General features: G+C 39.3%; 1 protein-coding gene across 1 annotated transcript in view; it reads right to left on the reverse strand.

The window, feature by feature from the left end:
* Nucleotides 1–1,239: 1,239 nt before the first annotated feature.
* Nucleotides 1,240–21,166, reverse strand: part of MMUT (methylmalonyl-CoA mutase) — a 37,871-nt gene continuing 17,944 nt past the window's right edge. Inside the window, exons 7-13 of the mRNA XM_079780211.1 lie at nt 20,441–20,552; nt 19,241–19,356; nt 14,919–15,034; nt 12,780–12,911; nt 11,491–11,638; nt 6,215–6,382; nt 1,240–1,747 (exon numbers count right to left, since the gene is read on the reverse strand). Of these exons, the coding sequence (XP_079636337.1) occupies nt 1,619–1,747; nt 6,215–6,382; nt 11,491–11,638; nt 12,780–12,911; nt 14,919–15,034; nt 19,241–19,356; nt 20,441–20,552 (921 nt within the window). The 3' untranslated portion in view covers nt 1,240–1,618. The remainder of the gene's footprint in view (nt 1,748–6,214; nt 6,383–11,490; nt 11,639–12,779; nt 12,912–14,918; nt 15,035–19,240; nt 19,357–20,440; nt 20,553–21,166) is intronic.

The following is a 21,166-nucleotide window of genomic DNA, read 5'->3' on the forward strand; positions in this document are numbered from 1 at the left end:
TGACTGGCTTGTTTCACTTGAATATCAAGGTTCATCTAGGGCAGTGATGGGCAACCTTTTGAGCTTGGTGTGTCAAACTTTGCTAAAAAACTGAGCATAACTCGGGTAGTGTGTCACTTTGAGGAAAAAACATTATTTCGCAAATGTTTCATCCTCAGGAGCAGCAAATGTTTCATCCTCGGCATGCGGCCGCGTGTCATCAGAAATGGCTACGCGTGTCAGTGCTGACATGCGTGTCATAGGTTCGCCATCACTGCTCTAGGGTGTTGTTGCATGTATCAGAATTTCCTTCCTTTTTAAGGCTGAATAGTATTCTTATGTAAGTATGTATGTACTACATTTTATTTATCCATTCACCTGTCAATGGATCTTGGGTTGTTTCAATCCTTTGGCTAGTGTGAATAATGCTGCTATAAATATAGGTGTACAAATATCTGTTTGAGTCCCTGCTTTCAATTCTTTTGGATATATACCCAGAAGTGGAATTGCTGGGCCATTTGGTAATTGGTGTTTTTTTTTTTAATCATATCATTTCCCACAGTAGCAGCATTACCGTACATTCCCACCAGCAATGTATAGGGGCTCTGTGATAGATAATTTTACATGTCAACTAGACGCCATGAGGTGCCCAGATTAAATATTCTTTCTGGTTGTATCTATTAGGCTGTTCCTGGATGAGCTTAACTTTGAATTAGTGGGCTTAGTCAAGTCCCACTGTGGACAGGTGTCATCCAATCTGCTAAGGGCCTGGATAGAACAAAGGCAGAGGACGGAGGGATTCTCCCCTTTTCCCCGCCTAACTGGGATTTACATCATGGTCTCCTTTCATTCTCAGGCGTTCAGACGTGGGCTGAATTATATCACTGACTTTTCTAGATGTATAGACCATGGCCCTTCTACACTCTCAGCTCACATTGCCATTCTGAGGAAGCAATACTCACAACCAAAGCACTTTCATGTTAGGGAATATTCATAAATATCTATCACTCTCCCGGGTCTTGAGCCAAGTCCAGCAATAACAAGGTCACATGTTCATGCCCAGGAAGAAAGTAGTCAGACCAGAAATATTCTGCCATTTCCCACCCTTTACAACCTTCTGATTTAATACTCTTACTGAGGTAATCCTATTAGAATTTGGCTGAGAACCATAACCACAATCTATTTCCCTACATAAATACTCACCCACTTTATTTTCCAAGATAGATATATTTTTTACTCACATATGGATTTTATTTTCTGATGTTCAAGTCAATATAATCCTAAATTGAAAATGGGACTAGTCAGATTTTTTAAGGTACAATTTAATTCTTAAAATAGAAAGTAAATAGCTTTACAAGTAATATTCCAAAAAGAAAAACCACCATGATTTTTTAAAAGAACACCTTTGTCTAGAGTTTCTGGTAAAGCAGTGAGCATGTGTTATTGAGAGTTTTTTAGGATAATTTTTTTCAGTGAAATTGTACATACACACTTATAGCATGGCAACATTCTTATGTCAGGTATTTTAATGTAAAACTTTCAGGAAAGCATATATACGGTGTTGAATTAAATTGAAAATATCTTCTTTAATCATCATTGAAAGAATGTTTTAGAACAAAGCTAAAACAGAAAGAGGATGTTACATAGATTGCTGCTTCTTTTCCAAACACTTCTCAATATCGTCAAGCACTTGAACAGCAGCCTTTGGAATTCGTGTCCCAGGACCAAATACATTGGAAACACCAACTTCATACAGAAATTCATAATCCTGTTGAAAGATTTGTTTAATTAATAGAAACAATAATATTTTTAATTTCAAGCAAATGAAGCAAAAGAACAATACTTGCTTTCTTTTTTCTTTGTCCCCAATGCCCCAAACTTTCTCCACTAATACACTACTGGCATTTGGGGGTGAAAATTCTTCCTTGATTGGGACTGCTAAAAACCACTAGCAGGCCCTTATATTCCAAGTCATTAAAAGAACAAAACACATTCTGCCCATTTCCCAAACACCCTGCTGTTGTTCATTAGTTTATTTTAAATAAAGTCAAAGTTTGAGTGAAAATATTCACAGGACAGAAATACTCCTCCAGGCTTTAGGCTGTTTCAATATTGGAATATTTATTGCTATAATAATATCAAGTTTAGGGCATGCTTTAAAGCCCTGATCCTCAACCACTAGGGCAATTATATATTTCAGGACATTCTGGTTTGTGCTATTGCAGCACAAACCTTTTTCTTTTCTTGTGAGCCTTTTTTTTCATTGAAGTATAACTGACATATAACATTATATTAGTTTCAGGTACATAACATAATGAATTGATATTTGTATATACTGCAAAGTTATCACCACAATATGTCCAACTAACATCCATCACCACAGTTATAAAATTATGTGTGTGTGTGTGTGTGTGTGTATGTTGAGAACTTTTAAGATTTATTCTCTTGCCCTGGCTGGTGTGGCTCAGTTAATTACAGCATCATCCTGTGCACCGAAGGGTCTCGGATTGGATTCCCAGTCAAGGCAAATACTGAGGTTTTGAGTTGGATCCCCAGTTAGGTTGCGTATGGGAGGCAACCAATTGATGTTTCTTTCTTTCTCTTTCTCTCTCCCATTCCCTCTCCCCCTCTTCTTTTCTGTCTCTCTAGAATCAATGAAAAACATATCCTCGGGTAAGAATTTTTTTTTTTAAGATTTATTCTTAGTAACCTTCAAATATGCAATACAGTATTATTAACTATTGTCACTATGCCATACATTACATCTCCATGAAAGTTTACACTTTGTGACTCCCTTCACCCATTTTCACCCACCCTCTGTCTCTGGCAATCATCAATCAGTTCTTCCACATGTAAGTGAAATCATATGGTATTGTTTTTCTCTGTCTGACTTATTTCACTGAGCATAACACCCTCTAGTATTTTCACAAATAGCAACATTTCATTCTTTGTGTGGCTGAATAATATTCCATTGTGTATACAGACCACATTTTCATGGAGGTGCATGTTTTCCTTTTCTTCAGATAAATGCCCAGAAGTAGAATTACTAGCACATATGGTAGTTCTATTTTTAATTTTTTGAAAAACCTCCATACTGTTTTCTATAGTGCCTGTACCAATTTACATTCCCACCAACAGGGTACAAAAGTTCCCTTTTCTCTACATCCATGCCAACACTTGTTATTTTTGTCTTTGTGATAACAGCTATTCCAACAGATGTGAGGTAACACCTCATTGTGGTTTTAATTTGCATTTCATTGATGATTAGTGATGTTGAGCAGCTTTTCACATACCTGTTGGCCATCTGTATGTTTTCTTTGGAAGTATGTCTATTCAGATACTCAAGCCATTTTTAAATCACTCTTTGGTTATTGCAGCACCCATTTTCATTATCAAGTGATCAAATTTGGATAAATTATATGGTCATGCTAATTATCCCCCAACTATTTCTTTTCTGTTTCTATTATTTCCTTATAATATTCTTGCAATACTATAATCCTGCAATAGCACTTAATCCATCTCATTGAACTTTACTCCTAGTCTATGAACTTCTAAGGACAAAGATCACATCTAAGCATCTTTATATCCTCAGTTCGTGACACATAAAGGTGCTGAAACTATGCCATCGCTCTTGGGCAGATGCTATAGATTTAAAAGTTCATAAGAAAACTTGATAAAACATGTAATAACAATTACTCCAAATTGGGGATGGTTAAATTGCTAGGTTATCTTCTATATTTTCTAACAATGCTATGTACCATTTGCTCTGACATCCAAGTTATGGATTTGGAATGGAGGACTCAACTAGGAGAGGACTATGAAATGTTGCCACTGGAGAAAGGGTCCTTGACTTATCTAAGCCTAACATAAGCCTTGTAAATGTATTTTAATGAGAGGATAAAATGTTAGAAACAAGTGAATCTGAGTAAAGGGCATACCAGTGTTCTTTGTACTATTTTCATTTTGTACCCTATCTATTAGTTTGAAATTATTTCTAAATAAAAAGTTATTATCATAAAGTGTCTTCCACTGAGCTGGGCCAGGCATATCACATTGTCTGCTTCATGATGGCTGCTAATTTTGCCTAGAGTACTTGGAAGCCACTGTTGTTAAAGGGGTTAGAAGATCCTGAAGGTAGTTACACATACTGGTGAGGGCAAACCACATTTATTTAATCAGGCAGCAGAAACTACAAGCTCCACAATGGCAGTTGCTAAATCTGTTTAATTAACCAACATATATTAGTGCTATCTAATTTAAAATCTATGCATCTTTCAATCAAGTAATAACATTTGATATATTTACTACAAACAAATAATAATAAAAAAAAATGCATGGGTACCGACTGCTATAATTATAACAGATACCCATATTAACACTTTCAAGTGTGTCATTACAGAAAATGATACTTAGTCTTTAAACTCAGAGGAAAAAAGTATAAGAAACACCTACAGATATTCCAAGTGATTCAAATATCCAGAGTTAATACAACTTGTGAAATATATTCCTTGAAAATGTCTGCTTACTCATATAACAAGCCTGTGTGTGTGTTTTCAGCTTGTATTTCAATTCCATTATTTTATTCCGCCTAATTATTTTGGTTCTTAAATTTTAATATCATGCCCAAGAGCTTAGATATTAGTCTCTAAAACTGCAATATAGATAGAAGTATTCCAATGATAGATAGCAATAAAGAATAAAAGCCCTTTATATTCCCAAATAGTAAGCTATAGCTATGAAAAATTAGGCAAGTATGTTAACAAAAGCAATTTTGTGTTGACTATATTACCTTTAAGTATTGTGTTGGTAGTCAGAATAAAATACCTATATATATAGTTTGTTTGCTAGTACCATGTTATTACCAATCTCATAACCTCATACATATGTATTCTCTCATTTCATAAGTTGTATCTAAAGCCACTATTTTATATTCTGAGTTGTAATGGAGAAAAAAAATTATAGACTGGGACACAAGCTCCCGTTTCAATGATAGATTCCTGCTCTAGTGGTGGGGGCTTTGTAGCATCTATAAATCATTCCTTAGAGCAATCTCATATACAGTTCTTCTATCTTGATTTTTTTTTCCATTCTCAGTAAAAAAAAAAAAGAGAGAGAACTTGATATAATTAAAAATTGGATTGGAAATAGACCCAATTTATATTTTTTTTGTTGTTAATCCTCACCTGAAGATAGTTTTCCATTGATTTTTAGAGAGTGGAAGGGAGGGGGAGAGACAAAGAGAGAGAGAAACATCGATGTGGTAGCAACACATCAATTGGTTACCTCCCACATGTGCCTCGACCAGGGTCGGGGATCGAGCCTGCAACCCAAGTACATGCCCTTGTCCGGAATCGAACCTGGGACCCTTCAGTCCATGGGTCGATATTCTATCCACTCAGACAAACCGGTTAGGGCCCAATTTATATCTTTACTAATTATTTTAACTGATAGGTAAAGGTAATATGTGGAAGGAGTCCCCCACTCCATTAATAAATTAATTGACATCACTGATTGTTACCTAGTGTCCATTTCTCCTTTCCTAAGATGATCCACATTTTTGTTCAAGAATCCACCTCTACTCCATTTGGCTAATAATTTTTAGAACAGGCTGATTCCATTTACATATGAAATATGTTATTTTGGGCTCAAAGAAAACTATACCCAATCAAATTAGCTTTAATAAAAGAGGGGTTTTATTGGACCATGTAATTATTACAGCTCTGAGGTAGGGCAGTATTTAGGGATGGGAGCATGGGGGAAAGGGACAAGGTAGCTGCTCTAAAACAACATAAGCAAACGCTGCCAACTGGCTAAGGACTCACTTTACTACGAGGGGAGGAGTGCTCACTATATCTCTGGGTGCTATATGCACAGTGTGTTTACCATTCTTCTCTATTCCAGCTGTGAGATTTTTATTACCTTATCCTGTTCCTTCTCATCACTGTTTATTGAATATAAAGAAAGTAGATCTCTATTTCGGTTACTAGTTTGCAAGGGGATAATTCTCTCAAAGAAGCTCTGTAAATTGTTAAATGATACATATGGATTATATATAGCTTAAAGAGAAAACAACATTACCCACTTGTGGACTTTGTAGAACTTAGTGAAATCACCAGAAAATAATTTGGCTCAAAATCTACCACACATTGATCTTCAGGAAAGGTGTGCAGAGCTACACATTGTTTACTCAGGATTCCCATCATAGCACTAGAAAAATACAGGCGATGAAAAATACCTGTGGTGGTATCACTCCTCCACACATGACAAGAATATCTGGCCGTCCAAGGGAGCTGAGCTGTTTGATGAGCTCAGGAACGAGGGTTTTGTGACCAGCAGCAAGTGTGCTCACACCCACAGCGTGCACGTCTGCGTCCACAGCCTGCTGGGCCACCTCAAGGGGAGTCTAAACAATTAGAAAGGAAAGGGACAAATCTCATTTATTCCAAAAAGTATTACCTACTTAATCGACATTCTCAGATTTTACTCATTAAAAATCTTGAAGTGAATATAACTTCCTATTTCATCATTCTCAAATCATAAATACCAACTCATCCAATGGCTGCAATAACACCAGTGCTGTATTTGCTTCTAGCACTAGAATTTATCAGATTTAAGCTATACCAAAACATATTTCCTCTTCATTATCATTTTTTAAGAATGTATCTGTTGTCTTCATTATCAACATTTATTGAGTAGTTGTGCAGTATAAGGCAACTTGTTATAGTATATATGAAGAAGTAAAAAGCCAAATATAAAATGCAATGTTAAAAGTGAATCTTAAGATTTTAAAACAGAATGGGAAAGAGTGATGTTAACAAGATAGCAGGCAAGGAAACTCCAGGACATGGTTCTCCCACAGAGACACTGAATTAACAGCAATATGTGGACCAAAATAACGTTGTAAGAACTCTACTTTTAACCAGTTTGGAATACAAAATTATAAAGGATATTTCCCATATTCATTATTAATTGGGTTACCCAAGATCATATCTACTTTCTGTAATGAGTCTGTGACATTGCTTTGATAATTTACATGTATTCAAGTCATTCATATAAAAATGCCTAAGAGTTTCTCATTGAGAATATAATGTAAATTGAGAAATTTCAGAAGGATAAGGCCACCTCAGAAACCACTGCACAATTATAAGTTCAAAAAAATTATCAAAATCGCCGAAGCTGGTTTGGCTCAGTGGGTAGAGCGTCGGCCTGCGGACTGAAAGGTCCCAGGTTCGATTCCGGTCAAGGGCATGTACAATGGTTGCAGGCACATCCCCGGTAGGGGGTGTGCAAGAGGCAGCTAGTCGGTGTTTCTCTCTCATTGATGTTTCTAGCTCTCTATCCCTCTCCCTTCCTCTCTGTAAGAAATCAATAAAATATATTTTTTTAAAAAAATTATCAAAATCTATGAATTTTCTAAGTTTTGCAAGATTTTAAGGCTCATAATTTTAGTGTGGAAACAAGAGATTCTATACTCTCAGTAATGGAGCTACATTCAAGAAGATCTCTAGGTAAGTCATGCAGCATATAGATCAAATTTTAAATATATGCAATATATTAACACATAAAATTAAATATATTAATACATAAAATTAAAACCTTTTTAAAAATTATGCATACTTTTGCCATTGATTTCTTAAAGGTGAAAAATTTAATTAATTTCAGCATGATTTGTCATCCATTTCATCCATGCTACCACAATCTTACCTTATAATAGAGAAACATGCAAATTGACCGCACCTCCGCTATGCCCACGATTGGGCCAGCAGGAGGCTGGGGGCGGGACTCTGGGTGGCATATCCGCCGTTGAGAAGATCAAGATGGCGGTGCCCAGTGGCCGGGCACATGCCGCCGCTCGGGGGTGCATGGGGCGATCGGCACCCCGGGGGGGCGTGGCCGGGCCCATGCCACTGCTCCCCGGGGTGCCTGGGGCGATCGGCACCCCGGGGGGCGTGGCCGGACCCATGCCGCCGCTCCCGGGGGTGCCTGGGGCGATCGGCACCCCGGGGGGGCGTGGCCGGGCCCATACCGCCGCTCCCGGGGGTGCCTGGGGCCATCGGCACCCCGGGGGGGCGTGGCCGGGCCCATGCCGCCGCTCCCGGGCGTGGCCGGGCCCATCGGCACCCCGGGGAGCGTGGCCGGGCCCATGCCGCCACTCCCCGGAGTGCCTGGGGCGATCGGCCACCTAGGGGGGCGTGTCCGGGCCCATCGGCACCCCGGGGGGGCGTAGCCGGGCCCATTCAGCCGCTCCCTGGGGTGCCTGGGGCGATCGGAACCCTGGGTGGGCATGGCCGGGCCCATGCCGCCGCTCCCGGGGGTGCCTGGGGCGATCGGCCACCTAGGGGGGCGTGTCCGGGCCCCTCCCGGGGTTGATCGGCTACCTGTGGGGGCGTGGCCCTGCCCCTCCCGCCCCTCCCGGGGGTCCCGGGGGGCGATCGGCCACCCGGGGGGCGTGGCCTGCCCCTCCCGCCCCTCCCGGGGTCCCGGAGGCGATCGGCCACCAGGGGGGGCGTGGCCCGGCCCCTCCCGCCCCTCCCGGGGGTCCGGGGGTCGATCGGCCACCTGGGGGGGCGTGGCCCGGCCCCTCCCGCCCCTCCCGGGGGTTCCGGGGGGTCGATCGGCCACCTGCGGGGGCGTGGCCCGGCCACTCCCGCCGCTCCCGGGGGTCCCAGGGGCCGAGGCTTTCCGGGCCTTGGGCACTTGCGGGGAGCCTGCACCGATCGCAGGAAACCACTGGGGGTCGGCTCCTGTGATCGGTAGCAGGGACGCTGGGTGCAGCGAGCCCAAGGCAAGGAAAGCCTGGGGCGGAGGCTTTCCGGGCCTTGGGCACCAGTGGGCAGCCTGCACGGATCGCAGGAAACCACTGGGGGTCGGCTCCTGCGATCCTTAGCAAGGATGTTGGGTGCTGCCGAGCCCAAGGCCACCGCCCGGGGCCAAGCCCCGACCCTGAAAAAGGCAGAAGGCGGTGGCCACAGCCAAGGCCTGGGTCCCTGGTGCTGGCAGAAAACTGGTGCAGGCAGCCAGGTGAATGAAGGTCTATTGCACGAATCTTCGTGCAAACGGGCTACTAGTTTATAAGATAAAATTCCATCTAAACAGTTCAGTTCCATACTTTATACTTATATAAACTATATTTTGCATTATCAAAGGCTGAAAATTTTGAAACCTCACATCTAATTTTGATTAAATCAGTCATCAAAGAACTATAGGGTTGTACCTTCAACCACAGATAAGTTTTTATTTAAATGACACAGTATTCTGTTAACAAAGTTGATGGTACTAAAAGGCCAATTATATTTTTATAGATGGGATTTAAGAGGGAATGAACTTACAGTTCTTCGAAAAATTCTTTTAGGTGCCAAAGGCTTTTATTTACTTTTATTTTATGAAAGAAATATTTCCCAATTACTAAATATTGGAAATGCATTACATTTGATCACTTTAAAACAAACAAACAAAAAACTAAAGTAAAATGGTAGAAGATAACTTTAAAAATAGAAAAATACTCAACTTAAAGAATGAAAACAACCTAAATATATATATTTATTTATTTATAAAATATATTTGAGGAGCATTTAAAATCTTGCTTCCTGGTATATTTCATCAGTTTGATTCAAATAAACACTTATAAAAATTCTCAAAAAATAATAAAATTAAATATACTTGAGATTCTTAATAAAACCTACCTTAAATGCATAAGACTAAACACATTATAAGATAAAATTCTTATAAAAACTAAGAATTTTGGCTCAAAATTCACCTACCAACACAGTTCAAGGACATATCTCCAGAAATTTGGGCTCTTTATAGTAACAATTTCTCCTAGACTCTCTTGAGTAATATTCAAAAAGGGAAAACTCTTATGGGAGATTCTACAAAGGCTAGACCTCTAAAGGAAGGTTTACTTCTTTACTGTAAAAATACAATAGGTACTCTTTTAGTCTCTATCTTAGTTTAGTTGACGTATCTGCATTTGTAATAACAGTACTTCCCTCTCCTTGAAACTCTTCTCTTAGTTTTTACCCCCCTATTTATCCCATTTCTTTTAATTCCTTTGCTGTTTCCTTCTCTTCTATTTCCTTTTAATGTTCAAGTTTTCTTGTCTTGCTATATAAACTCTTTATGGAAAATGACAACCATGTCATGGTTTTAAGTAATATTTATGTAGTGACAAGTCACAAAGTCTTGTCTATAACTGAGGCCTCTCTGCTGTTTCAGACATGTATATCCAACTTATGTGGTCATCTTCATTTGAATGTCCCACAGCTGGTTCTCTTAAGCCTGCCAACCTATCTGTAAATAGCCCCTTCATTAAATTTTCTTCAAAACCCTAGCTGACTCTTTGTTTCTGTGAAGACCCTGATCCTGCCTTGGTTAAGGCCTTTGTTGTTACTCACTCAGATTACCAAACGTTTTAGCTGGACACCTTGCAATCTATCTAGTCATAGCTCCTCTCAATCCATTTCAGTAAGGGACTTTAGTACAAAGTGACCTTTAAGTATAAATTTGATTGTGTCACTCTACCCAAACACATTTGGGATAAGGTTCAAACTCCTTAGAATGGCATACAAGGCCATTCATCACAATCTGCACACCATCCCAGTTTTCCTGAACCTCCTGGAGGCATCATGCTCCGTAGTTCTGCACCTCTGCTCAAGCCAACCCTTCTTAGCATGCTCTTCCCTGCTTTGTTCTCAGGCTTCTGAAAGGCACAGCTCAAATGCAACTTCCTAGGATTCTTGGACAAGTTCCTCATCCCTAGTTTATTACATGGATATTACTATGCTGTGATTGGTAGTAAGTAAATCTCTGTTAGAAGCTTGTAACCTCCCTGAAGACAAAATAAAATCGTATCTTATAGAACTCAGAAGCTAACAGCTGGTAGATGATCAGTAAATATGTAATGGATAAAGCCTTTCATATAAAAGTTATTACAATTTACTCCTCAACCAAAGATTTTTGGGGGAGTGAATGATTAATGCCTCATCATCCTATAGAGAATTTCAGCTTCATTTACTTGCAACAAATTATTTTTCTGCTAATTCTAATATTCTGTGATCAAATAAAATACTATTAGAGAGTAAAAAAGAGAAAATCTAATTTTAAATTGAGCTTACTCTGATGCTTGATTTCCCTTTAAAAACACTTTCCACCAATCCAATGTGGGCTATCTTTCCCACAAAATATTAGTCACATCTTAATAAGTAGCACAATAAGATACTTGAAAGTAATCTTCACAGCTTCAGAAGCCTAATAAAAGTTACAGTTCAGAACTGACAATGATTTTTACAAAGTCTGATTAACAAGTACATTAGCATGAGTTATATTTCATTCCTACTTATGTCCTAATTAATTAGATTACATGCATTCAAAAATAAATTAGGAAATTTGTTGAATTCAAGTTCTTCTTTTAAAACTTTAAAATATCATCATGGTCTATTACGTTTTTATGATTTTTTCCTACATGTGATTTATGATATACTTTTTGAAATTCTCCCCAACAATTTTCAGTACCTGAAAAAGAGGACCAATGTCCACATCAAAACCCAGGTCAGCAAATCCTGTAGCTATAACTTTTGCTCCTCTGTCATGTCCATCTTGTCCCATTTTTGCCACAAGAAGACGAGGTCTGCGACCTTCACGTTCCATGAATTTATGAACCCTAAGCAACATTTTAAAATACAATAATTATATATTAGTTGTCCAAAAGTAGGATATAAAAGCTACAATTTATTTGCAGCAAATCTTTCAAGTTTATTTAAAAATCTATTTATTAAAATATTTTTAACATCTGTTTTACATTTTACTCCATTAAAGCCTGAATGTTTACCATCTCCCCCTTAGAGGAAAGTTTGAAAGATGGCACAGCATGTAAGCCCATATCCCTGAGAGCATCACAGTGAACCAAGATGAGAAAATCTTTTCACCTTCTTAAGCACCTCCAGAGTATTGAATATTAAATATTAGAGATATTTAAATGTAAACTAAAAAGTGCCTTTCAGAGTTATTTACATACATATGCTACTCACTAGCTGTAGTGAACTATCCATATACCTCCCTTCACAAGTGTGAACTCCCCCAAGCTGACTGCAGCATGTCTTACAATGACATGTAATCAAAATGCTCGCTTAATTAAATCAATAACTGTATACACCATATGAAAAAGCACTACATTTATTTCTGACAAAAGGAAAAAAAAATTCCATTTTGATGACTTTCACCTTGGCTGTTTTGGTATTTATCTCGTATATAGGTAGTCACATAAAAATTTTAGTGGGAACTTCTATTACAAAGTTTGAGAAAACTAATCACTAGGAAGCTACTTCTTACACTTGAGAAGCATGATCTTTTTATATTAATATATATTTCCAAATCACGTTTGACAGTTATTACTGTCAGTTCACTGAAGACTGATTTTAATTAATGCATAGAGATGGCAACCAAATATGTACTTTCAAATAGGAAAATTAAGATTTTATAATTATTTTCAGCAATTAATGTAAATAAACTTGAGAAAATATGAAAGCACTTTAGTACTTTAGTAAGGAGAATGAAATTGAAGTACCTGGAGGATATGAAGCAATATCACATTAGTTAAATAAACATCTGTTGAAAATGAGAAACTACTAACAGGGACTACGGTGAAAGTTCAGAATATTGTTTTAGTAAAACTACAGACTAACAGGAAAGACAATTTACATATTTTCTAAAGGATATGTGAAAAAACTAAGCCTGCAGTAGATTCATGGGGCCTGTGTTAATTGAAAAGAAGATATGCTGCTATAAGAAATCTCACATATTACCTCGTGATAGCATATGTTATCTCTTTACTTTCTCCAAATTCTTGGCGATAGGCTCCACTCACCATCCGATCATTAGCTTTGTGTTCACCAAATACCTTTTTCATGGCATCTGTGATTTCTCCAACTGTACATCTAAAATATTAAAGTTAATATTCTATTAGCATAATTTTATGAGATTAAAATATTTAGTTACTGATTGGCCAATGTGGCTCAGTTGTTGAGTGCTGGCCCATGAAACAGGAGGTCATGGTTCGAATCCCAGTCAGGTCAGGGCACATGCCCAGGTTGCAGGCTCGTGCCCCACTAGGGGGGCATGCAGGAGGCAGCAGATCGATGTTTCTCTGTTTCTATCTCTCTATTCCTCTCCCTTCCTCTCTCTAAATATCAATAAAACATATATTTTAAAAATATTTAGTTACCTTAATATCAATATAATTAGACATGTTTTATTACCTAAGTAAAAAATAGGCTGTCAAAAATCTAAGTAAGAATTTTTTATTGCATCATGAAAGTATCTTCCTCAGATACTTATGAAGAGTGATTTTAGAGACATAGAAGCATGTAATGGATTGGTGAATCTCAGAGGGAAGGCTGGGGTGGGGGATGGGTGGGGAGAGATTAACCAGGGAATTTATATGCATATATGCATAGCCCCTGGGTCCACAGACACAGACAATAGTGTGGTGAAGGCCTGGGAGGGGCGGGTACCGGGTGGAGGGGATCAATGGGGGAAAAATAGGGGAGAACATCTGTAACACTTACAACAATAAAGATAAATTTAAAAAAAGAAAAAGTGATTTTAGATGCCTTTATATATAGTAAACTCTTTTCAACATTTTCAACCAAAAAAATGACTGACCTAAAAACTATATATAGATAAGCCTCTAAAGGTTACTGAATAATTCACCACAACATAAATGTGCAAAGAGCAATATATTTTCATTAAAAGATAATCTTTTATGAAAGATTTGTTTATTCCATTTGTTTATTAATTCATTCAACATGCACTAAGTACCTAATATGGGCCAAGCACTGGTAAGTGCTAGAAATTCATTGATATATAAGACAAAAGAACACACGTACCTGTTCTTATAGAGCTTATCATCCAGTCAGGGGATACGGACAATACATAGTAAACAAATACTAAGATAATAATGTGGTAATAAGTACTACGAAGACACTAAAGTAGGGCAAAAGAAATGGGGTGGCTGGAAAAGCAGTTTTAAAGATACTGAAGCTATGAAGACTTTTGAACTAGGACATAAATAATAAGAAATAGAAGATAAGGGGAAGAGTATTTGAAAAAGGAAACACTACATACAAAGGCTCTGAGAAGTAGAAAAACTTTGTATTTTAAAAATAGAAAGGGGGGCATTGAGGACACAGCATAGTGAAGGAATCAGGATAAGGTCAGAGAGGTAGGCAAGAGTCATATTCAGCGCGGCCTTGCAGGCCTTGGTAAGATTAGGTTTTAATTTAAAAGTACTAGAATTCCATTGGAGGGGTTTTAAGAAATTAAAACTGAAATAAATAAAATAAAAAACAACCCACACACTATTTACTCTACCCCTTAAGCACTTAAAACAACATGTTTTTAAAAAGTTCATTATCTTCAGCAATAAATAATAAAAGCAAAAATAATTTATTTAGTGACATTGTCATACATTGGGAGAAAAGTTTCTGTGAGTCACCCGCTTTTTTCCATGTCCTAGGAGGCAAGGCACTGATTGCCCCTTATTCTGGACTCTCTTTTCGAAGATATCTACATAGTGAATAGCCCTGGAAGACAGACATATAGTCCACTTCTGGACAAAGGGCAAGTCGTCTTATTGTCCAATGTATTCATGTCTCCCTATATGTGAAAGTGCATTAAACTTCAACTTGCAGATGGATTCATTACAATGTCAAATGTCCTGAGCCGCAGGGAAATACACAAATATTAATACTCTGCATTCAAAATATATGAATGTTTTAAATGCACAGATGTTTAAGAAAAACAAGAATGAACTTTATTTTGTTCTCCAATATTTTATTTTAGGCTCCCATGGTTTATGGAATCAACCTTTTATTTTAGTACACTCTGAAAAGCTAACTGGCCAATTTTTACGGTTTGGAAATCTCCAAAGGTAATATCCTCACCTTGCGCGAGCAGCATCCACTGCAAGAGCCAGAATATTCCCATCTCCACTGGCGGCACACGCAGTCAGCGCAGCAAGACACTGGTCCGCCACAGCAGGATCCCTGCTAGACTTGATCTTATGGGAAAGGTCAAGGAAAGGGAGGAGGTAAGTGAATAGAGAATAAAGCAGAGGTTAGGAGATTAGAACCTGTTATACATCACACAGAAACTGTTCCATAGTCCTAACCTTAAAAAAGAAGAGGGGAAAAGAGAGTAATATGTATCCTAAGTCTGATATTCCTTTAATTTATTCATTTACTCATTCAATAAACATTTAAGAGCTTCCTAAATAAGACTAAAATCTGTACAACCCTGATAAATTAGAAACAAGCAGGGAAGTAATAAGTAACAGTGCTGACCATCCCAAGTAGTACATGCTTCTAGGCTTTTCCCCTTATCTTCTATTTCTTATTATTTATGTCCTGGTTCATAAGTCTTCATATCTTCAATATCTTCAAAACTGCTTTCCCAGCCACCCCATTCCGTTTGGCCTACTTTACTGTCTTTGTAGTATTATCTCATGATTATCTTAATATTTGTTTACTATGTATTGTCTGTATCCCCTGACTGTATGATAAGCTCTATAAGACATTGAAAACAAGTGGCTCTTTTATATGAGGAATTTCAAAGGCACTAAAGATGAATAATGACAAGGAAGAAAAAAATTAGCAGATTACAACTTAGATAATATTTTAGTTACATTTTGTTTCCTTAACTAATTAACAATATATCAATATGTATGTATACTGTTTTTTTCTTTTGTATTTAAGAGTAATAAGCCAGAGAAAGACAAACACCATATGATCTCACTTATATGTGGAATCTAATGAACAAAATAAACTGACAACCAAAGGAGAAACAGAGACATTGGATACATGAAACAGACTGACAGCTGTCAGAGGGGAGGTAGGTGGGGTGGACAGGATGAAAGAAGGTGAAGAGAATAGCCAAAGAACATATTTGCATAGTCCATGGACACAGATAACAGTGTGGTGAGGGCCAGAGGGAGGGGAGAGTGGGGTCTGGGCGGAGGGTAGGCAAAGAGGGGGAAATGGGGGACATTTGCAATAATGTCAACAATAAAAAATATATTTTAAAAAATTCCAAGGAGACAAAGAGAGACAGAGACCATGAGAAATACTGAGATAAAGAAAGACAATGAAAGGCATGGTCAAAACTTTTCCTTTCAAGTCCTAGGTCTACTGGGCTCTGTCAACAACCTGTCTAAAAAAAGTTACTTAAAATCTAACATTTTACAGGTTTTCGTCACTTGTAAAAGAGTCTAAAATACTATACTGCTCACTATGTCACTAAAATTCCATGGTATCTATAAGCAGAGGTGGGCCAGAAAATGTATATTAAGGGCAAGGAAAAAAACCAACTCCATTATTAAATTTCTCCCTCTTGCCCAAAATAAGATCTATTGTCATTTATTATAAATGGAACCCCTCAAGCTTGAGGGTATAGAATTAATAAAAGCCTAAAGTATAACAGAAGAAAAAAGGGGTTTCCCAAATATAATAAATACTAGAGGCCCAGTGCATGATTTAATCATGCACCTGATGCACCAGCTGGCTGGCTGTCCGCTGGTGCACCAGGCCTTCCGAAAGCCTCCGGCGCGGCGGAGGCTTTCGAAAGGCCTTGTGCCGGAGCAGACAGACAGCCAGCTCCCCCGCTTTGGCTTTTGATCGCGGGGGAGCTGGCTGTCTATCCGCTGGTGCACCAGGCCTTCCGAAAGCCTCTGGCGCGGTGGAGGCTTTCGAAAGGCCTTGTGCCGGAGCAGACAGACAGCCAGCTCCCCCGCTTTGGCTTTTGATCGCGGGGGAGCTGGCTGTCTATCCGCTGGTGCACCAGGCCTTTCGAAAGCCTCCGGCGCAGCCATGGCACAGACCTGCTGGCCCAATCAGCTACCCCGGCCACCCTGAGTCCCGCCCCCTGCGCCTCCTGCTGGCCCAATCGTGGGCGTAGCGGAGTGATGGTAATTTACATATTACCATTTTATTATGTAGGATTGAGACTTCTGTGGTCACTGGAAATAAAATGCTACACACTAAAAGGGCCTTTTAAAATGACAAAATGTAAGAGAGGAGTCACTATCTCCTGATTAAATAGGAGGAAATATCATTAAACATCTACCATTAACTCTATCATTATGCAGTCAATCTACCTGGACAAAGTTTATTAGATTGTTACAGATCATTTGAACCGAGAGGTGGGGAGAGTTATATCTTAAACAAGGGATGGGGAACCCTTTTCCTGCAAAGGACCATTTGGATAGTTATAACATCACTAGAGGCCCAGTGCATGAATTTGTGCACGGGTGAGGCCCCTCTGGGTGGCCTGCGAGGATCGAGGATCGGGCCAAAACCCGCAGTCCAACACTGCCTGCAGCTCCTACCTGCCGCTCCCGCTCATCCCGGCCCCACTGAGCCTGCTGCAGGCTCACACTCAATCAGTCCCAATCGGCAGAGGCTTGCACTGCCACAACAGTGCTCACCAGCCATGAGCCCTGCATCTGGTGCCCTCCCGAGGGGAGTGGCCTATGGGATCGGGCTGAAACCGGCTCTCTGACATCCCCCAAGGAGTCCCGGATTGTGAGAGGGCACAGGCCAGGCCGATGGACATCACTGGTGCACGATCAGGCCAGGGAGAGACCGCAGGAGGGCTCCAGGGCATGTCTGGCCTGGTCTTGCCCAGTCCTGATCAGAGCCGGCCGGCCAGGGAGGACGTGGGAGGTAGGCCAGCTGGGGAGGGACCGCAGGACGGCTCCAGGGCGTGTCCGGCCCATCTTGCTCAGTCCCGATCGGTCGGACCCCAGCAGCAAGCTAACCTACCAGTCGGAGCGTCTGTCCCCTGGTGGTCAGTGCACATCATAGAGACTGGTTGACCAGTCGACTGTCTGCCCCCTGGTGGTCAGTGCACATCATAGCAAGCGGTTGAGTGACCTTAGCATACTAGAGGCCAGGCGCATGAAATTTTTGCACGGGGGGGGGGGGGGTCGCTCAGCCTGGCCTGCACACTCTCGCAATCTGGGACCGCTAGCTCCTAACCACTCACCTGCCTGCCTGCCTCATCATCCCTAACTGCCTCTGCCTGCCTGCCTGCTTGATCACTCCTAACCACTCGCCTGCCTGCCTGATCGCCCCCAACCACTCACCTGCCTGCCTGATCACCCCTAACCACCTCTGCCTCAGCCTTCATTGCAGTGGCTTTGTCCGGAAGGATGTCCAAATGACATCCGGAAGGTCGTTCGGCTGTCTGGTCTAATTAGCATATTACACTTTTATTATTATAGATTACACTTTAATTGGTTGAACAGTAGACCAATCACCGGATGACCAGACACTCAGCATATTAGGCTTTTATTATATAGAATTCGTGAGCCATACAAAATTATCAACTTAAAAATTGGTCTGCTATGTTTGGTCAAACATTTAATAACTCACCCCTAATGCCTTGGCAGGGCCAGACCAAATGATTTCTGGGGTCTTATATAGCCTGAGGGCCAGTCATTCCCCACCCTTGTCTTAAATAATGACAGGGAAAGTGAACAGGGAAAAGCCATTAAGGAATTTCAAGTTTCCTGCCTTAGACATAAATACAACAGTCAGAGATTAAGAGACCAAGGTAGCTTCATACAATAGAAATATATAGGTTACAACAGTGAAAATTAGTATGTTTTATCTAGTTTAGTATTTCATATACTTTAGATCATCTTAGTGAGAAAGTAGAAATAAGAAGGAAAGACAGTACTTTCATTTCAATCAAAATAAATATAGTTCATTATAAAGTGTAGATTACTAAAGCACTACCAAATATATTTTACTTAAAAATACAAAAACAGAAGATAAATGATTCATAATAGTATCAGGATCCATGGTCTAGTGGAAATAAATTACAGTGAGAAGCCCTGGGTTCCAATATTGATTCTGAACTTTACTGTGAATTACATAATCACCTATGCCTTATTCTAATCTGCAAATTATAGGAAATATTATTATGGTGTGGTTTTTAATACTGACATATCATTTTCTCAGAGGCAGATAGCATGATTTAAAGCACTGAGTTTTTGGCACTAAGTCAACATACTTAGATTTGAGTCTTGGCTATACAATTATTTATCCAAGTTTCTCAATTTCCCTTATCTTTAGTTTTCCTTATCTTTAAAATATTGGGAAATAATATCCACCTCATGAGGTTGTTGTAAGGAATTAACAGGATAATGTAAGAGCTTAGCCAGTGCCCAGAACACAGAAAGCACTCAAAACATGATAGCTATTACCTTCTTAAGTTTTTCAATCTGCGTGTTACGCACTGAAGTATTATCAATCGCCATAACATCCACAGGTTCTTCTTTCTCCAGCTGGTACTTATTTACTCCAACAATTACTTCGGAACCTGTTATTTCCCAGAGGAAAATAATATGTAGGTTCTACTCACAAATAAATGCCTAATAGTAATAGTCATGTATTTCTCTTGTAAGTTTAATATTATTAAGTAGTCTTCTTAACACTTAGTGAAACACTTAAATATAAATCAGCAAAATCCAATCTGGGATGAAGGTGGGAGGAGGAAAAAACTGGTACATATCAGAAACTCTGTAAAAGACCATTTTTTATTATTCTCTCAAACAATATGCTTTCCCAGAGTTTCTGACAAACCATCTTTTAACACTTTTACAAAATCATAACAGTCATAGCAGCAACCATCTAAGATTTATAAAGTAGAGAATTAACACCCAACAAGTTTTCTAATATTTTCTTGAATTCTCTTATGGCCAATCACATGAAAACAAAAAATATTTTTAAAACTACAAATGATAAACTAGAATTACAAAGACACTTCCTTAACATGATAAAGAATATATTTTGCCTCAAGCTCCCCGATTATTAGTCTAGCAAAAGACAACCTGCTACCCCAACCCCAGGTTATATATCCCTCCTTAATTCTTTCATAGAATTTACCACTATCTAGAATTGCTTTTTTTATTTACTTGTTTACTTGTTAATTTTCTCTCTCTTACTAAAATGTTAACTCTGTGGGTGCACAGACCATGCCTGTCCTATTTACAGTTGTACACTAAGACACAGCACAGCGTCTCAAAGACGTAAGACTAAAAAGTGTTGACTGATTGAATGAATAAATGGAACTCCAATGCAGAGCCCAATGACCAATTATCATGTTACCTTCCAAATGCTAAAGATACCCACCCACACACATGTACATGGACACAATGGGCATGCCTCCATTCATACTTGCATACTTTGTACATATGCTTGTCCATGTGCATCCATACATACTAAAATACAGAGAAAGACAGACAGACAGCTAGATGGATAAATTTAGATGAGAAACATTTTATCCACATTTCCATTTTTCTGTTACTTTTGTTTTATTGACTACATATGTTATCTTCAAACAGAAATTAATATTTCATTTTAAATACTGGATTTCACATACGAACATTTCTACTTTATCTTACCAGAATCAATTCTAGCTTGTCTTCGGGCAGCACATTCTTCAATTCGAAGTTTCGGTATTCCCTCTGCTACGGCTTTAGCCATTCCACCCATTTCTTCAATTTCATTAATGAGCTAATAAGAAAAATAGATTAACAAAATGAGAAGAGAATATAAAACTACTAGAGGCCCATTGCACCAAGATTCGTGCAATAGGCCTTCCTTCCCCTGGCTGCCAGCACCGGTTTTCCTCCAGCACCCGGGACCCAGGCCTTCGCTCCGGCTGCAGCGGAGAAGCCAAGCCTCGAGGCTTCTCCGCTCCAGCTGCAGTGGAGAAGCCAAGCCTCTTCAGTCTTCAGTCGTCTTCAGTCTTCACTCTGTGCCTGCATATGCAAATTAACCCGCCATCTTTGTTGGGTTAATTTGCATACTCACTCCTGATTGGCTGGTGGGCATCGCGAAGGTATGGTCAATTTGCATATTTCTCTTTTATTAGTGCAGATTTTCATAAACTATTCAGATTTATGTTACATAATTACTGATATTGAATTATTTCAGTGGTAAATTTAATCATTTATAAGAATTAAGTTAACATCAAGGGAATTAGAAATTCTGCAGAGTTAATAATACTATAGTTATATTTGAAAGTTGCTAAGAAAGTAGACTTTAAAATTTATCCTCACACACAAAAAGTTGTAACCCTGTGTAAATAAACTTATTCTGGTAATCATTTCACAATATATACATAT

The sequence above is a fragment of the Cnephaeus nilssonii genome, assembly GCF_951640355.1.
Source record: "Cnephaeus nilssonii genome assembly, chromosome: 9".
NCBI lineage: Eukaryota > Metazoa > Chordata > Mammalia > Chiroptera > Vespertilionidae > Cnephaeus > Cnephaeus nilssonii.